The sequence below is a fragment of the Sphaeramia orbicularis genome, chromosome 2 (genome assembly GCF_902148855.1).
Source record: "Sphaeramia orbicularis chromosome 2, fSphaOr1.1, whole genome shotgun sequence".
Classification (NCBI taxonomy): domain Eukaryota; kingdom Metazoa; phylum Chordata; class Actinopteri; order Kurtiformes; family Apogonidae; genus Sphaeramia; species Sphaeramia orbicularis.
This window is the reverse complement of record NC_043958.1, coordinates 7,397,638-7,414,122: the sequence shown is the minus strand read 5'-3', so window position 1 is coordinate 7,414,122 and position 16,485 is coordinate 7,397,638. Positions and strand designations below refer to the sequence as shown.

At 37.3% G+C, this 16,485-nt stretch overlaps 1 protein-coding gene and 1 non-coding gene across 3 annotated transcripts; both read left to right on the top strand.

Annotated features, from left to right (window-relative positions):
- The first annotated feature begins 3,745 nt into the window (after positions 1-3,745).
- On the top strand, positions 3,746-12,015 carry LOC115430865 (nuclear receptor subfamily 4 group A member 2-like). 2 transcript variants are annotated; one of them, XM_030151145.1, is made up of 8 exons: positions 3,746-3,890; positions 3,981-4,020; positions 4,187-5,040; positions 6,264-6,393; positions 6,504-6,664; positions 7,928-8,127; positions 10,300-10,478; positions 11,216-12,015. In XM_030151145.1, the coding sequence occupies exons 3-8, from the start codon at positions 4,192-4,194 to the stop codon at positions 11,515-11,517; spliced, it is 1,821 nt and encodes a 606-aa protein (XP_030007005.1). In that variant the 5' UTR covers positions 3,746-3,890; positions 3,981-4,020; positions 4,187-4,191; the 3' UTR covers positions 11,518-12,015. The 2 variants fall into 2 exon arrangements, with proteins under 2 accessions (XP_030007005.1, XP_030006996.1); XM_030151136.1 differs by having other exon boundaries at positions 10,300-10,490.
- trnar-ucg (transfer RNA arginine (anticodon UCG)) lies at positions 9,902-9,974 on the top strand. Its single transcript has one exon. It is a non-coding gene; the product is annotated as a tRNA-Arg (tRNA).
- Positions 12,016-16,485: the final 4,470 nt, after the last annotated feature.

Genomic DNA, 16,485 nt, shown 5'->3' with positions numbered 1-16,485 from the left:
TATATTAATTATATTATTAATATCTTATGGAGAAGGGGTGGGATTAAATAAATTGTCCATTTTGGGCACGTAAATGAAACTATTGTGCTGTTCTTCCCTCTAAGATTGTCTTGATTCTTGATTGTTGATTTTTGTATCATTATTATCTTTTACTTTTTCACATATATGTTAAATTTAATTGCATGTTCAGAATAAATCCCTCCATCAATCAAAGCTAGAAGTGACCTAGAAGTACTTCACACTGAGTTTTTCTTTTTTTTTTTTTTTTACATCCAGTCCTGTGCAAAAGTCCCACCAACATTAAGTTTGTCTGCTTACATTTTCAAATCAGTTGTGTTTTAATGCACTTCAGCTGCATTATTTATTATTTTATCAAGATTAATCTCAACATAAATGTATAGAATAATAATAATAATAATAATAATAATAATAATAATAACAATAATCCTTTCATCTGTGCATATCACACATGACAAATATGACAAAAACAATGTCAAAAGACCCAAGATAAAAACAACATAAAGGATATAATTACAAAACAACAAAAAAGATGAACGGAATGAAAATGTTCTCATAAGTGACAACATCAAATATATTAACAAAACAAAAATGAAGTAAAAGCCAACGTGAAATGTCATTAAAAGGTGAAATAACAAAGCAATAACACAGCTGTAATCTCTGATTTCATTGCAGCATATTTAGTTTAGTTTGTTTATTTTGATTTTGTTAACTGTATTTATTCATTGATGGAAAATAAAATGAAATTACAACAATCTGAGTTCTTATTCAATAGGATTTAGTAGACTAAAAGAGGAAAACAGCCTTCTGAGGCAAAAAAAAAAAGAGTATGCACCGTAAATAGCCTTACTTTATACTACCAGACCTAGAAGTAACATAGAGTTACTTCACAGTTGCGCTGTTTTTTTGTTTGTTTGTTTTTTCATCTAGTTCAGTGCAAAAGTCCTACTAACATTAGATTTAGTAAAGTTATAATAACCACACATATGCATTTTTTAGTATTAATATCTAATCTGGATATATAGCATGTAAAATACAAAAGTTTCAAGCAAAAAATAAATTATATTTATAGAGTTTATAACACCACGTTGTCAGAAAAGAATAAAATATTTATGAAGTATTAGAAGTTTTAGTAGTCAGACTATTATTATACTCTACTTAATGATCCATAAATAAAATGAAACAATCTACATTATCAATTGGGTTCTGGTCAGTTTTAGTCCTGATGTTATTTTGAGCTCTATTAGGGATATATTATCATGTATATTGTTGCATTCTGCAGAATCAGGACCATGTGAAAGTGTTATTCCAGGTAGAAGTGTGGAAATGGAGGGAGGATTGAAGCACAGCATCACTAACAGCAATACAGAGGAGGAAGAGACATGAAAGAAAAGGAAAAGGCAGACAAACTATATTATACTACAGAAGTAAAATTATATTTTATTTGTTTATCAGTGTTGAAAAATTCTCATACTGTTATTACTTAAAACATATATGATTAAAATGGGAAAGATGGTTTGCACTTTTCTCATCAATCTTGCACAAAATTGTGAAACATATTGTAAACAGAATATTGATTCATGCCCGCACAGTGTTATATTTTTAGGGTTTGCGGAAATGCTGAAATGCTGAAGCCCACAGTGACTGTTTTTCCCCATGGGGCCCAAAATCCCTGCCCCCCCCCCAATAGGATGACAACATGGTTCTCATGCAGAAGTGACTGTATCATACAGAGCAATTTGAGTTTGGCAAATCAGCTTTTGCGGTACGAGCTACAACGTTATGGAATTCTACACTAAAAGGAATATGTGAAAGCAGCAGCTGGACTGAAATTAAGATTAAAATGAAATATTCACTAAAATCCATATAAACAAATATTCAGTTGAATTCTGGTTTTTAATGTAACTGTCAAATAAACCAAAGAGCCAAAGTGGTGCTATCTATTGTGACCTCCCTTTGCATTTAACACCTTTTAACCCTTTTGTTCAGACAATATGACATTTATGGCATTACTTTTCTTATGTTTTATACCAGGTTTCACTCAAGACGTCAGATGTTTCTAAGGCCTCGTCCACACGAAACCGCATGTTTTCCTATCCGATCTTTTTCTTCATCGTTTTCAAAAAAGTGCTCTGTAAACATGGAGTCGTTTCAGGAAATATCTGAGTCCACACGAAACCATTGAAAATGACTAAAAACGATGTAGTACAAATGCCAGGCCTGTATGTGGTGTTGTAATGCTCTCGTGAAAAATGGAGAAGAAGACGTGGAGCATGCGCATAAAGCTTGCGTGCTGCATACAAACCATAGACTACAGAAGAAAAACAAAAACTCTCCACAGTAGATCCAAGAGCATGTAGTGACTATTGTAGCTATGGTTGTTTGTTGCTCATTGTAATGAACGAGTAGCCAGAGATTTTGACTCAATATTTCCAATAAGCTTAATAGCTTTTGTAGCACAAGGTCTACTCTGTAATTGTTGTTGTTGTTGTTGTTGTTGTTGTGAAGTGATGTCTTGCTTCTGGGGTGAAAGGTTAGAAAGGTGGGGTTATGATATAATTGTTTTAGAAAAGCTGCGGTTTGGTCGAACAGACAAAGACACAAAATCAGCATTTTCAAATTTATCCACTCTGGGACCTGGTTTCAAAAAGTTGTGGTTTCAGTGACTGAAAATGCAACTTTTCGTGTGGATGAAAGGCCTATCCGATACAAAACTTTTGCGGATATGACCAAAACCATCTTCGTATGGACAGGGCCTAATTGTTTTTGCTGTTTTTTTTCATGGGGTCAGAGGTCACATTAAATGGTCACTTTAATCTTTACAACACATTTAGTTCAGTACTGTGTCTTCTAAGGCTGTGCACATATTTCCTGTAGGCTCTTGTATAGGAAGTAAAAAGGATGAGAAATAAATATGTATACTATTAATAAATCAAAGGTGTAGAATCTGGGTTCTTATCAAACAACAAGACAACAATTAAAAGATGAAACAACTTAAAAGATGAAGTGAAAATGACAAATGATGTAACAAGAAGAAAATACCAGTAAAAGCCAATTTAACTGCAGAGAATATGCACTGTAATATTTGGAGTTTTGTTGCTGACATTATAAAATGATTTACAACTGATTAGATGTGAAGTTCAGATGGTTTTATGGTCTTATATTATATTAAATATGAGCTGATACTAATATGACATGAGGTTCAGTTTACTTTACATTCAAACAGCTGCTTTAATGTCCTTCATAGGCGACTTTTGACATTTCAGAGTCTGGACTCCCTCACATATATACTGAAATAAGTGTCTTTTTACACAAGTATATAGTGTGTACTTGTACTGTAAAATGAGATGGGGGTTTTCAATGTGAAAATACTGCTTCTCAATCTATGTTTAGCCTGAATATATGTTAGAAAGTGTTTGCAGAAGGTAATTTTGCATGTAATTTATACCACAATACATATGCTTTGTCTTGTTTAAAACTCTGAAAATCACCAAATGAGGGAAAATACAAGAAAATACCACAAGCATTATTTCCACATCTTTGTGCCCACACCAGTCAATGACCCACACACACACTCATACACACACACACACACACACACACACACACATACAGACACACAACTCCACCCCCTCTGTGGCTCGTGCGTAATAGGGTTTGGCACAGGGGTACTCACCACGTAAACAAAAGCACATTGTCGGTGACACTGGCAGCCAGTCTGCAAGTGGAAGAACTGAACACTTATTTCCTTTGCTTTCCACACACGGAGAGAAGACTTTTCTACAGGACCAAGCCTTGAAATACAACCAAGCAAACTCCAGCAGAGATGGAATTATCTTTTTCTATTTTCCTGTACTGGATGAAGCTCTAAGGTATGGTATATTTGTACTTTTATTGCATTATTGTATGGAAAAGTGATGGGGAAAGCCTGCAAATAATGTGATTTTTTTATTCCATGGCAGGACTAGGCTGAGAGTAAAATAAGAAACCCTAAACCTTAAGGTAATGTTATCTTAAATTACTGACATGATAAAACAGTGTCACAATTTTAATTCATTTCTGTCAACGAGTGAATTTTCTTTCCTTTTGACTATGTTTTTGGTGCATAGACATTCCCATGCACATGCACATACAGGTGTGTACTCACTGAATTTGTCCCTGTGCGCAGTGGCCATGCCGTGCGTCCAGACCCAGTGCGGCTCCTCTCCGCAAGGTGCCATCCCGGCCTCCCAGAGCCCCGGCAGGGAACGCAGCTGCGACTTCCTCACCCCGGAGTTCGTCAAGTTCAGCATGGACCTCGCCAACAGCGAACTCTCGGCCGCCACGTCCACCCCCGGCTTCGGGAGTCCTTTAACGGACGCCTACGGCTCCGGCTACGACGTGAAGCCGCCGTGTCTCTTCCAGATGCCCGTGCAGGGGGAGCTCCCGTGCGTAAAGGTGGAGGACGCGCACGGGTGTCCGCGCTACCAGCCCGCTCAGCATCCTCCGCATCAGTCCGACGAGCTGCTCTCCTCCCCGGGTTCAGTCTATTATTACCGCCCTCCGTCTCCTCACACGCCTCTTCCATCAAACTTCCAAACCGCACCGGGACACCTATGGGAAGACTCGGGCTCTTTGTACAATTTTCGCCAGGACTATCTGGCTGCGGCGCACAGGAAAAACGCACTCTCTAGGTTCTCCCTTTTTTCTCTCAAACACGCGCAGCACGGCGGTCAGACCTTGTCCACGTGCCAGATGAAATTTGACGGGTCGCTCCACGTGTCCATGAACCTGGACGCGCACCAGCCGCTGGACGGTTCCGGGGTTTTGGGCTCCGCTGGGCTCGCGAAGCAGGCCGGAGTGGGGTTCCCTCACCCTCTGCAGCTCACCCACGGGCACCACTTCATGGACTACCACCAGACTGCCTCAGCCCCCAGCCGAGGACCGCTCAGTACGGAGGGACTGTGCGCCGTGTGCGGAGATAACGCAGCGTGCCAACACTACGGAGTGCGCACTTGCGAGGGATGCAAGGGATTCTTTAAGGTGGCTTTTCCATTCAACTCCTGAGACCCTCCTCTGTAGGGGATAGGAGTTTCACAGTTTTACTTATAAAAAAAAAACAAAAAAAACAACAACTACCCACTGCAAAGGACATTCCATAAAAAATGCATCTGAAAAAACTCTTGCATCACGCTGTTTTCAATCAAGACAATTATTTAATGTTAAAAAAAGCCAAAACTTTCAGTTTCCTGGGTCTCAAGAGATGAAAGTTGCATTCCTCCAACTTGAAAAAGCAGCATGAAGTACGAGCTGAGTAAAAATGATTATAAGAATTAAACTGGGAGACGTAAAATCCTAAATCTAAGCTTATAATAGTCATTATTTTCCCTCCATATTTATGGTCATAGTGTTATTAATGAAACTCTAATTAGGAATCTAACATAAGCAACCCGGGATCCACGACCACTCCTCCTAAATTGGTCATTGTGCTTCAGATGCACGTTTCGATCTCTTGACACAATGCGTTTTAGGGCCAAATGTCCTGTATGAAAATGTCCACTGACGTGCTGTGAATAAAATTCTCCCCCTTTCATGTCTCAGAAGGAGATTCCCCAGGGGGGCGTTTCTCCAAATTATGAATGACCACGACCCTGTATTTACCCAGACTGCCCCTGTCCGCCTGCTGAATGCCTTATACCCGCCTCAGATGGCCCACAGGAGCAAGAGTGCTGCTGTTCATTTTCAAAGAGTCATTTGCAGCTTTTTGCTTTAAAAGACAAGGCTTCAGACTCTTAACAATACGGTTCTTTAAGAGGGGGAGTTCTTTGTTAAATACTGTGTTCTAAAAAGACTTATTGTTCTTTCCGGTTCCTCTTGTTTCCATATTGCGGAACAATTCTTTTGGTGCTTGAGAAAACCCCTCCAAAATATGTCCCTTTGGCGCCAGATGAGATCATAAAGCCTCTTTTTGTTCTCGTATAATGATCCCTTTGAGAACAGTTCAATACATTTTGTGCAAAATTTCAACACAAAAAGGTTCTGTAGGGCCATTCAGGATTTTATTACGCCGCAATTTCAGCTCCATCCACACTCAGAGAGGTTTTACAGTATTTAATTTTCTAAATGTAAAGGCTCATAACCAAATTTGATTGTGTTTTTTGAAAGAAGCCCATTAGATAAGAGGAGACGATGGCCCAAAGTGCAGGGATATGGTTTTCTATCATTACACATCATGGTAATATAAGCTCATCTTTTCTTCCTTGCAGCGAACAGTGCAAAAAAATGCAAAGTACGTGTGTTTGGCGACCAAAAGCTGCCCTGTGGACAAACGAAGAAGAAACCGATGCCAGTACTGTCGCTTCCAGAAGTGCCTTGTGGTTGGGATGGTCAAAGAAGGTGAGTAGATCCACCTCAATGGCACATTCGATGTTTGACAGATTGCGATTTAATTCCAGTTATCAGCCAAGGTATCATCACTCAAAGGTGAAACTGGTCGTGTATTGCAGTGGTGAGGACGGATGGCCTTAAAGGTCGAAGAGGTCGCCTGCCGTCTAAACCTAAAGTTGTTCTGGACTCGACGTCTTCGCCCGTCACCACCCTCCTGAGCGCCCTCATCAGGGCTCACATCGAATCCAACCCTTCACCGTCCCGCCTCGACTACTCCAAAGTAAACCTCAAATCTAATTACTACACTTTTTCCCTTGTTTTATGTTTCTATGAACCTTGGATGTGTATGAGCTAAATGCAGTTTGATATTTAAGAATCTACAACTTTTGGGTCTTTTGGATTCACTGAATCCAGGACTTTGCCACAAGAAACAAGAGTTGACGTCCCAATTTTTGGTAATTTCAAGGTTAAGACAAAAAAGTACAGGAAAAGGGGCTAGAAGTTGTTTTTATCGTCTTCACATACATTGAAGGCATGATCCCTTTTAGGTTTTTAGGTTTAGACATCGAGCCCGTTTACATACACACTAATACTCAGTTTTCTGGAGTTTTCAGATAATTAATTATAATGTGATCTGCTTTATCAGATAACAGCAGTAATCTGATTATGACAAATCAGATTAACACACCTGGATTTCTCCCCAATACTACCACAGCTTCATGCATGTATACCTGCGAATCTGATTTTACATCTGCACATGTGTAAGAAATGATAAAAAAAAATAGAAGTGACAATAACAGGAAGTTTGATTCTACCATCACAACGTACATACAAACTCCGAAAGAAAAGCGATAATGGACTGAAACATCTAAACCAGGATTTTTCCATTATCAAATTTCTGAAGAGCATATAAACGTGTCAGATCTGATTATTACAATTAAAGGATTATTCCCAGTTACTGGATTTTTACAGTCATGTAAATGGCCTCAGTGATGCTCTTTGGTTGGGATTAGGAAAAGATAACATTTTTTTCTTAAATATCAACAAATACATAGTGACTCACATTTTGTCATATCTTTGCCCCCCTATAGCATTAGATAGATAGATAGATAGATAGATAGATCTATCAGCTATAGTTTGTCAAATATCAAGTCTCAAATATAAAAAGTGCTGTGTGCATACTGTTGAAAATGTGCTTTAAAAGTCTAAAATCTGTTTAAACTCTAGAAAGTAGTTCTAGCAACGTCTTTTTTAGTGTCTGTAAACCACACAAACTGCCAGATACTTCATATAATCATAATTTTTGAGAAACCTGGTTCAAAAGTGACACAAACCATTAAAACAGCGTAATGTGATGTTAATATAAGATGTTCTTGATTCACAAATGTTGAGATTATCTTCATCTTATCATCGGTTTACACAAACATAAAATGTCATAATTTTTTCTGAACGTTTCATCACTGTGAAGTTAAATGTATTATATGGTACAGCAAGTTGATGTTCAAGACACATAATGATAGCTTAGCGTTTCCTCTTACTGTAGTTCAAGGAGAGTCCTGGAAGCCCGCTTGGAGACGACGCCCAACATGTTCGACAGTTTTACGACCTCCTGACCAGATCCATGGAGGTGATTCGGGGTTGGGCGCAGAAGATCCCGGGCTTCACCTCCCTGCCCAAACACGACCAAGACCTCCTCTTCTACTCAGCCTTTCTGGAGCTTTTTGTTCTGCGACTGGCCTACAGGTACAGAAACACCACCTGTGTGTTCATCTGACTGTCAAGCGAATCTGGCGCCAACTTGTAAAATGACAAATATGCAAATTAGGTGTATTTCTAACAAAAGGTTTGGAATGAATAAAATCAGACTATGTACAGTTGTCACAAGATGGCACTATAGGCTATGTTACACATGGATGTGATGAACATAGAAGAAGTAGAACATTCTGTTGTTGTTTTCCCATAATAAATGACTGTGATTTTGTTTTCATGAAGGATATACAACAATTTGATCTCAAGTGGGACGGACCAGTAAAATAATAAAATAACTTATGATTAATGACAGCTCCTAATTTTTCACTTTGTTTTAGTGTGAAAAAAGTAAAATTATGTAACTAACCTAGGCAACCACGTACAACCTGAAAAATAAGTGCAATTTTAACAATATTATGTATCAGCTTGTCATTTTCACAACTTACAGATCACAGTGGATCTACAAATACACAAAACATTTAGTAAGAGGCAGAATATTGGTAAAACTGCACTTATTTTTCTTAAGACATTTGAGTTTGTTCATATTTGTTCTTGTTATTCACATTTTTTGTGAAAAGATAGATTGTAAATGTACATACTTTCTTAATGTAATTTTACCTGTTTTCACATTAAACCAAAGCAAAAAAAAAAAAAATGGAGTTGTCATTACTTTTAGGTTATTATGCTATTAGATAGTTGCCGATAAGAATCAGTACATAATCATTACACCTGGTTAAAAGTTATTAAATCGGAATAAAAAGAGAAATATGTCTGACAACAAAACTATTCCAACTTTAAGGGCAACAGTGTATTTTACCCACTTGAGATCATAATGGGCTGAATGTGGCCCCTGAACTAAAATGAGTTTGACACCAATGATATTTGCAAATTCATCCTGTGGTCTGGATTGGACCCTCTGGTGGGCTGATTTTGGCCTGTGAGCCACATTTGACACCAGCATAATGACACTTGCAATAATAGCATTTTGTAATTTCTTGTTATTGGATTGAAAAAAGTCCAAACTCTAACTACAAAAAGGGTTTCACAATGCACATGAACAGAACCATGGCTTAGTTTGATATATCAGAGGCTGTGGGGTAGGTTGGTGGTAGCCTCTTAAGCCCAGTTGCCCCTGGTACCTGAGTCAGCCACAGTTCTCTCTGTGTTGCCATGGACTCTTGTAGCAATATATGCATATTATACATCCACTTGACTAGAACATCAAATAAAAACTTAACAAAACCAACTGTCGGAACAGAAAATAATCCAAACAAGCACTTAAATGGGCAAATATCTAAACCAAGCTAAAAGTCAAAGACCAGAATAATATAATAAAACAACAGACCAATGAGACAAACTTTGCAGCGCTAAGCTAACACTAAGCACATTCAACTGTACAAGTGTTATTTCTCTACTGATAGAACTCACTGAACAAGATGAAGAGCAAAAATAAAGGTCACATTATCAAGTAATGATCATGAACATTGTCTTACCTTTACTATTTTTTGATCATAACTTGGCTTTAAATGAATGAAGATTCTGCTGTCAGAAAATCCATTGTTTTGTGTTGCGTTGAAATGACTCCCATTGGAAACAACTGGCCCAGGGTTTAACATTGCCCCTTGGGGACAAATAAAGTTTTCTGAGTTGGAGTATGAACTGCCTGAAGGACATTCCCTGTGGCTGTTTGTGCAAAGAAAACTGCCCCAACTTCAGATCAGCGTGTATATAAATTGAAAACAATTGATCATTTTACTTTGTGTGCATTAGCTGTGTGGCCTAATGGATAAGGCGTCTGACTTCGGATCAGAAGATTAAGGGTTCAAGTCCCTTCGCAGTCAGGAATGTTATAGCTCCCTAGAAACAAATGGCCTGCAGTTTAACAAAGTGAACAGTTCTGATACAATCTGTGATATTACACTCAGAATGGCATTGTTTTTTGTAACAGTTAATAACAAAATCTTATGTACAGGCCAGGATTTGTTAAGTCTTTCTTAAAAAGCTGGATTTATTTAATGAATTCTTGAGAGGACCCACGATGTAACCCTTCTATGGACTCTAACTCCATTATATGCGTAAATAGAGTCAGTTGGACTGGTTTCTCTGTATCTAAGTGGCAGGTTGCATTCTTAACAGCTGTTGCTGTTCACTCTATTAATGTTACAGATCCAACCCAGGAGAAGGGAAGCTGATCTTCTGCGACGGCTCCGTGTGGCACCGGCTCCAGTGCCTCCGGGGCTTTGGCGAATGGATCGACAGCATCGTGGAATTCTCTGGAAACCTGCAGAGGATGAACCTGGATGTGTCCACCTTTTCCTGCATCTGCACCCTGGCCCTGGTCACCGGTGAGATGATAAGTAAATCCCTGTATGAACAGTCACATCACATGATCCCTGCATTAGTATTTAGTCAACAGGGACACAGAAAAACATCTCTAGATGCCAAATTCTGGAGAAGGTGTATGTTGACCCTAATCCAAAAGGGCATGACATGTTACATTTAGGAGTTAAGATTCATTATAAGTGTATTTCTCACATACATATAATATATTTTTGTATCAGCAGCCAATAGTAAAATAGAAAAAAGACATGCAGTACGCAAAATATACATATACATATACATATAAAAATACATATAAAAAAGATTTTTGGGACTATTCAGGCAAAACCTGTGTGTGATAAAATCTGGTAATGAAAACAGTAATATCCAACTTTTTTTTTGCATTTGCAAAAGTCCTGTTCTGTCTTTTACAGGCTTTTCACAGGAATATTTGTTGCAGTGCCATGATCAGCCACTAGGGGAACTCACAATTTTTTTTTTTTTTATGGTGTCATCATATCCAATCATTTTAATACATGCATTTGTCGATCAGGCAGTGAAGCAATTAGATCACTGTACCTATTTAAATACGTACATAGTGGGTGAGTATGTTGCAGTATCAAGCCATCATTTTATATTGCAGCAAAAAAAGTTTTCTCATCAAATGCAGTGTGCAAATGCATAAAAATCTAATCTACTCACTTTGATAGGCCGCTGTTTTTGCAGTTCATTTGACCTGATGTGTGTTTGACTGCGACCACAGAGCGTCACGGACTGAAGGAACCCAAAAAGGTGGAGGATCTGCAAAACAACGTGGTGAAGTGTTTAAAGGACGGTGGGATGAACGCAGACGGAGGAGGAGGAGGAGGAGGAGGAGGAGGAGGAGGAGGAGGAGGAGGAGGCTCTTGCTGGTCCAACCACTTGTCCAGACTTTTGGAAAAGCTGCCTGAACTGCGCACCTTGTGCATCCAGGGCCTGCAGAGGATTTTCTACCTGAAGCTGGAGGACCTGGTGCCGCCGCCTGCAATAATAGATAAGTTATTCCTCGACACGTTGCCGTTTTAGAGTACGCATGTGGGCGCTTTTTTTCTTCTTTGGCTTTAATTCTAACAGACATTACACACAGTTTCAGCACATTTACGGTCAGTTTGGTTTAATTAAGCGAAAACTGATTTATTCGACCATTTGATCCTAATTAAATGCTTTTTTCTCTTTCGTTGGAACTTCAAAACTCAATTGGAATCAGAAGGATCTCAACTAAACTGGATTTTGTTTTACAATCAGAGCTGAACTGGCCTGCAGACTGAAACAATGGACTGTAAGTAAATAACAACGTGGCGACTTATTTTACACTCAAGCCTGTACAGATAATCCCTACCTACCTACCTACGGTTTTGATAAGATTTTAGTGTCCCATTAGGTTCTTTCTAACATCTATTAGTCAGATATAGTGATTATTATCATAAACTGTAGACTCCATCATGGTCTGTTGTGTTCTCAGAGTAGATATTTCACTGTTGTTGCCCATGCTTTAATAAATAAATGACCGTCTTCAATGCTGGACTTGATTCATTGAAGGTTTTATGCAGCACGATGGTACGGCACGTTTCTGTCTGGCTTATTTGATTTCGTTTAATTAATATTTAAACAGAAAATAATAACATAGAGCCACTTTGGAGGATTATATATGAACTGATGTCCCCTGTTGACAAGTTAATACATCATGTTATATACGTGATATTTGATCTATAATTGTACAAGCACTAAACAAATGTAGTCCTGAGCAGACAATTGACTTTCTTACCTGTCTGTAGTATCGATATCTGCTTTTACAGCTTGTCTTGACTTGGAAGTAGATAAAGACTGAAATAATCAGTTGACTCAGATTTTAATGGTGCAATGTTATATTATAGTTAAAATAGGGATTTTAGTAGATGATCCAGTAAGTATTTTTTTTTCTTAGCACAACTGATTGAAAGAAAAAATAGGTTTGTGTCGAGGATGAATGCAGGTTTCAGATGAATATTTTTTGCTCTTTAAAGTCTGTAGTGTCAAATACTTCCTTTCACAACTTAGTTTATGGTGAAATGTCTTTATCTATGTGAAACTCAATAGGTGTCACACTGTTAAATACTGATATAGTTTATCGTTTTAGTTCTTTTTTAGGGTCCTCAGCCTCCTTCAGGTCACTTTAATGTTCTCTCAAAATGTAGGACAACTGGATATTCACTAAAAAACAAAATCATCATATTATACAATTATTATTATTATTATTAGACAATAATGTTCATACTTACAACTTAATAATGATCAATAATTAAAAATATCATTACTATGATTTAAATATTCTATAAAATAAATGACATCTTTAATTGCTATAATTAAACATGATATTCTTCATGTTACATCTTCCATATAAATGACAGTTACAGAATAGTATTTAAACAGCTTTAAAACTGACTTTCATCCATGTCAGGTCATGAATAATTCAGGGTCATACAGCCCTTTTGTGTTCCTATCATTTACTTACTCATGTTGCAGTGTTTCAATGTGAGTCATATATCTATAGCAAACAGTTCACATTATATATTTAGATAATCTTCATCGTATAAAGAGATTATAGACATTAATGCGTGTTAAATGTCATTGTGTCAACTTCAACAAGAAACAGAAAGAAAGAAATGATAAAACAAAATAGAAATATGCTTTAATTATGCTGTAATGTCTATTTTAATGTTAAACCTTTTTTTTTGTTTACTGTGTCCCTACATTTGTTTTCCATCCTTTTAGTCTGTTCTCACTTCTACAAAATCACAAGAATGTTTTTTTCTTTTTTTTTTAATTTAACAGGTATTTGGTTAATTTCTTCAACCATCGTTCCTACCTTTCTTTTCAGTTTCTATCTCATGTATCACAGTCCCAACCTCCATTCTACCGTCATTTCCACCCCGTTACTATATTTCATCTCGAATGTTTGTCGACACAAATAGTTTTAAAACACACCTGAGATTGTTAGAGAATCGGTTTTCACTCTATAAATGTCAATGACTGCATCAGCTATAAATGCTAATTCCTATTAGACTGTTTAACAAAGTGGAGAAGTAGAAAGGAATAGAATATTTAGAACAGGGTTGATCACGATTTTTCTATTCTTTTTTCTTTCCTCTTTAATAAATTTTCATATTATATTTTTGAATCCATAAGTTCAAATATTATGTACCATTAAGTTAAACAAAAAACATGTATTTATTTGCATTTTTGAATCTAAAATGTTTCATAACAGGATAACAGAAACAAACAAGATAACAGGGTTGTATTTAAGGACTTAAATTTAAGGTTTAAATAACCTGTAGTTTATCAAATAATAACTACATGCAGGTTATTTTAACATTTAACCTAATAATGTAATAATTTTTGAATGCACATATGAAGCTAAATCACTATGTAAGAAAATATGGATAGAGCCTAAATATATTAAGACAGGATGCAATAATTGGAAAATGAAAAATAATATAGTATATGGTTCTGTAAGGCAAAAAGAAAGACTAGACATCACAGATAGAAAATCACAGCTTGTGTTTTTGTTACATTGGTATTTCTACATTATTTAAAAAAAAAAAAAAAAGAAAACAGGTTCATTCTGAATAGCAAATGAGTGAACATGTAACCTACATAATATGTGTGCATGTGTGTGTAAAGGCCAAATGTCAAGATTTAAGGTTGTCCTGAATATAAATTTGCCCAAAATCATACATAATTGTGCAAAAAGCGAAGACAGAAGGGAAACGGTTGTGTGTGTGTGTGTGTGTGTGTGCTATAGCTGATGGCTGCCTGACATTTCTTGAGCCCTTTGGTTACATTTGGCATTAAAGAAGTCTGCGTCCACCGCTGTTCTCCAAGATAAAGGGCCTGCATTCGTCACCTGCAGCAGGAAAGGTCAAAGCGGGGCTAATAAATGAACGCTCAGCCGCTGACGACCGCCGTAAACAAAACCTACGACAACCCACCCCCACTCCACTCCACTCTACATCGCTGTCATAATGTGACTAAAAAGTGCCACAAACAAAACCCTTCAAACATCATCTTAAACAAGTGAGTCAAGTATAAATCATAAATCAGGACAAATTAAATCACCCGAAATCATCCCAGATGATTTGTACGCTGCAACCGCATGACAGTGCGAATTGATTTCATGGTTTGAAAAAGGTCTCATAAAAATAGGACGATGTTCCCAAGAAGGTTTTAATAGGCTTGCAGGTCGATAGTGGAGGCCGTTCAATGCTCCGGCATGGCCAGCGGAGATAGAAATGAATCAATAATAGTATTGGAGAAACATCCAATTTATTCTGATGACGACGGTGATTGACAGAGAGAAAGTTCACTGCAAAACTACAAAGCCTGGCTCTTGTTGTTTGGTCTAGACTTAAGTGTTGACGTACGACAACCACTGGAGAGAGGTAAAAGAAGGAACTTGAAGGGAAAAAAATGCAAAATTCCCCTCTAAAATTTTGTGCAGTGTAAGTAGAGAGCAGCAGAAAAAGAAAACAGATGAGTATAAGAGCCTTAAATTTAAAGTTAAAGCAGCGTACGACTTTCATCACTAAGTTTTCTGCAAATTTGTAAAACCCGAGTGATAGCCTAATTATCACTAATCCATTAGTCTTTCCACGCAGTCCATTTGTTTACATACCAAACTGATAAGTCACTCGGGCCTTTTCAGAAATGTTGTCGCGAAGTGCATTGTGGGAATGGGAATTCCACGCAACAGCAGCAACAAACATGGACAACAAGCAATGAAATTGTGTCAGAAGAAATGGAAGGAATCACTGTAAGCCAATTGCCATCATATAAAATGGGGTGTGTGATTGTGAAAAACAATACTTAGACATCAGTTTCATGGCATTTTCGGATTACGTCATTGTGTAGACTTATCATACACGTACTGTAAGGAGCGACTGATGCCCTGTATGCTTGTGAGGTGTGTATGATAAGTCTACACAATGACATATTCAGAAAATGCCATGAAACTGATGTAGAAGTATTGTTTTTCACGGTCACACACCTCGTATTATAAGATGACAACTGACTTACAGTGATTCCTTCCATTTCTTCTGACTCGATAGTAGACACTGCGGCTGCGTGGAACTCCCATTCCCACAATGCACTTCGCGACAAAATTCCAAAAAGGCCAGAGCGACGTATCAGTTTGGTATGTAAACAAACGGACTGCTTATGTTGGAGTCATCTTCAGTCTTGTTCATTTTGACAGGCCCTGTGTAGATTACACTAAAAAATACTCAAGAGAATTCATTTTATGGTGTATCTTATTTGACCAAATGGGTCATTAAGATCTAAATACTTGACTTTCAGTAATTAATATGTGACAGATGTATATTTTCTATTTAAAAAAAAGGTTGCTTAATATTCTTATATGACATGTCCTCTCTAATGTAAAAATACACCATATTAGCTTAAGGGACAGGACATTTCACAACTGGCTACACTAATTGTTATGTTGAACACATTCAAAGTGTGTTCACGCAATTATACGCAATTAGGACAAAAATCAGTGCAGCCTACTATGAATATCTGGATATGGTATTCATAGTGTGATACATAGTAAAAAAAAGGAGGGTAATTCAAATAAAGGAGGTAAAAAGCATCTAAAAGCATGATCCAGTCACCATTTTGTATTAAATATGTTAAAGTTTTTACAATAAAACCTTTGTCAATATAGGCATGGAATTTCCTGTTGGAAGCTTAGATTCTCCCCAAAAGAAACGAGTTACCAAGTTTACTTTACAGTATTCCTGAGCAAAACATGAGTGAAAGAATTACCTGGATAGTGATCAAAGCTGATGGGACTGGTGTATGTAGTTCACAAAGTAAAAAATGAAACATGCAACTTTTCTTAAAATAGAGGTTATTACCTTTCAGATGTCATGTTATTGATTAATTTTGGCCTTGTAGTTAATCAGTTATAAAGTCAACAAGCCAACAGACATTTTGCCGCGTGACAATCATGGTCAAATG

What these genes read in the sequence shown, in the direction of transcription:
- LOC115430865 (XM_030151136.1), top strand. Translation starts at nt 4,192, where the DNA reads ATGCCGTGCGTCCAGACCCAGTGCGGCTCCTCTCCGCAAGGTGCCATC. An exon ending in GATGCAAGGGATTCTTTAAG is followed by an intron (nt 5,041 to 6,263) that starts GTGGCTTTTCCA and finishes TCTTCCTTGCAG; the next exon opens with CGAACAGTGCAAAAAAATGC. An exon ending in GTTCTGCGACTGGCCTACAG is followed by an intron (nt 8,128 to 10,299) that starts GTACAGAAACAC and finishes TTAATGTTACAG; the next exon opens with ATCCAACCCAGGAGAAGGGA.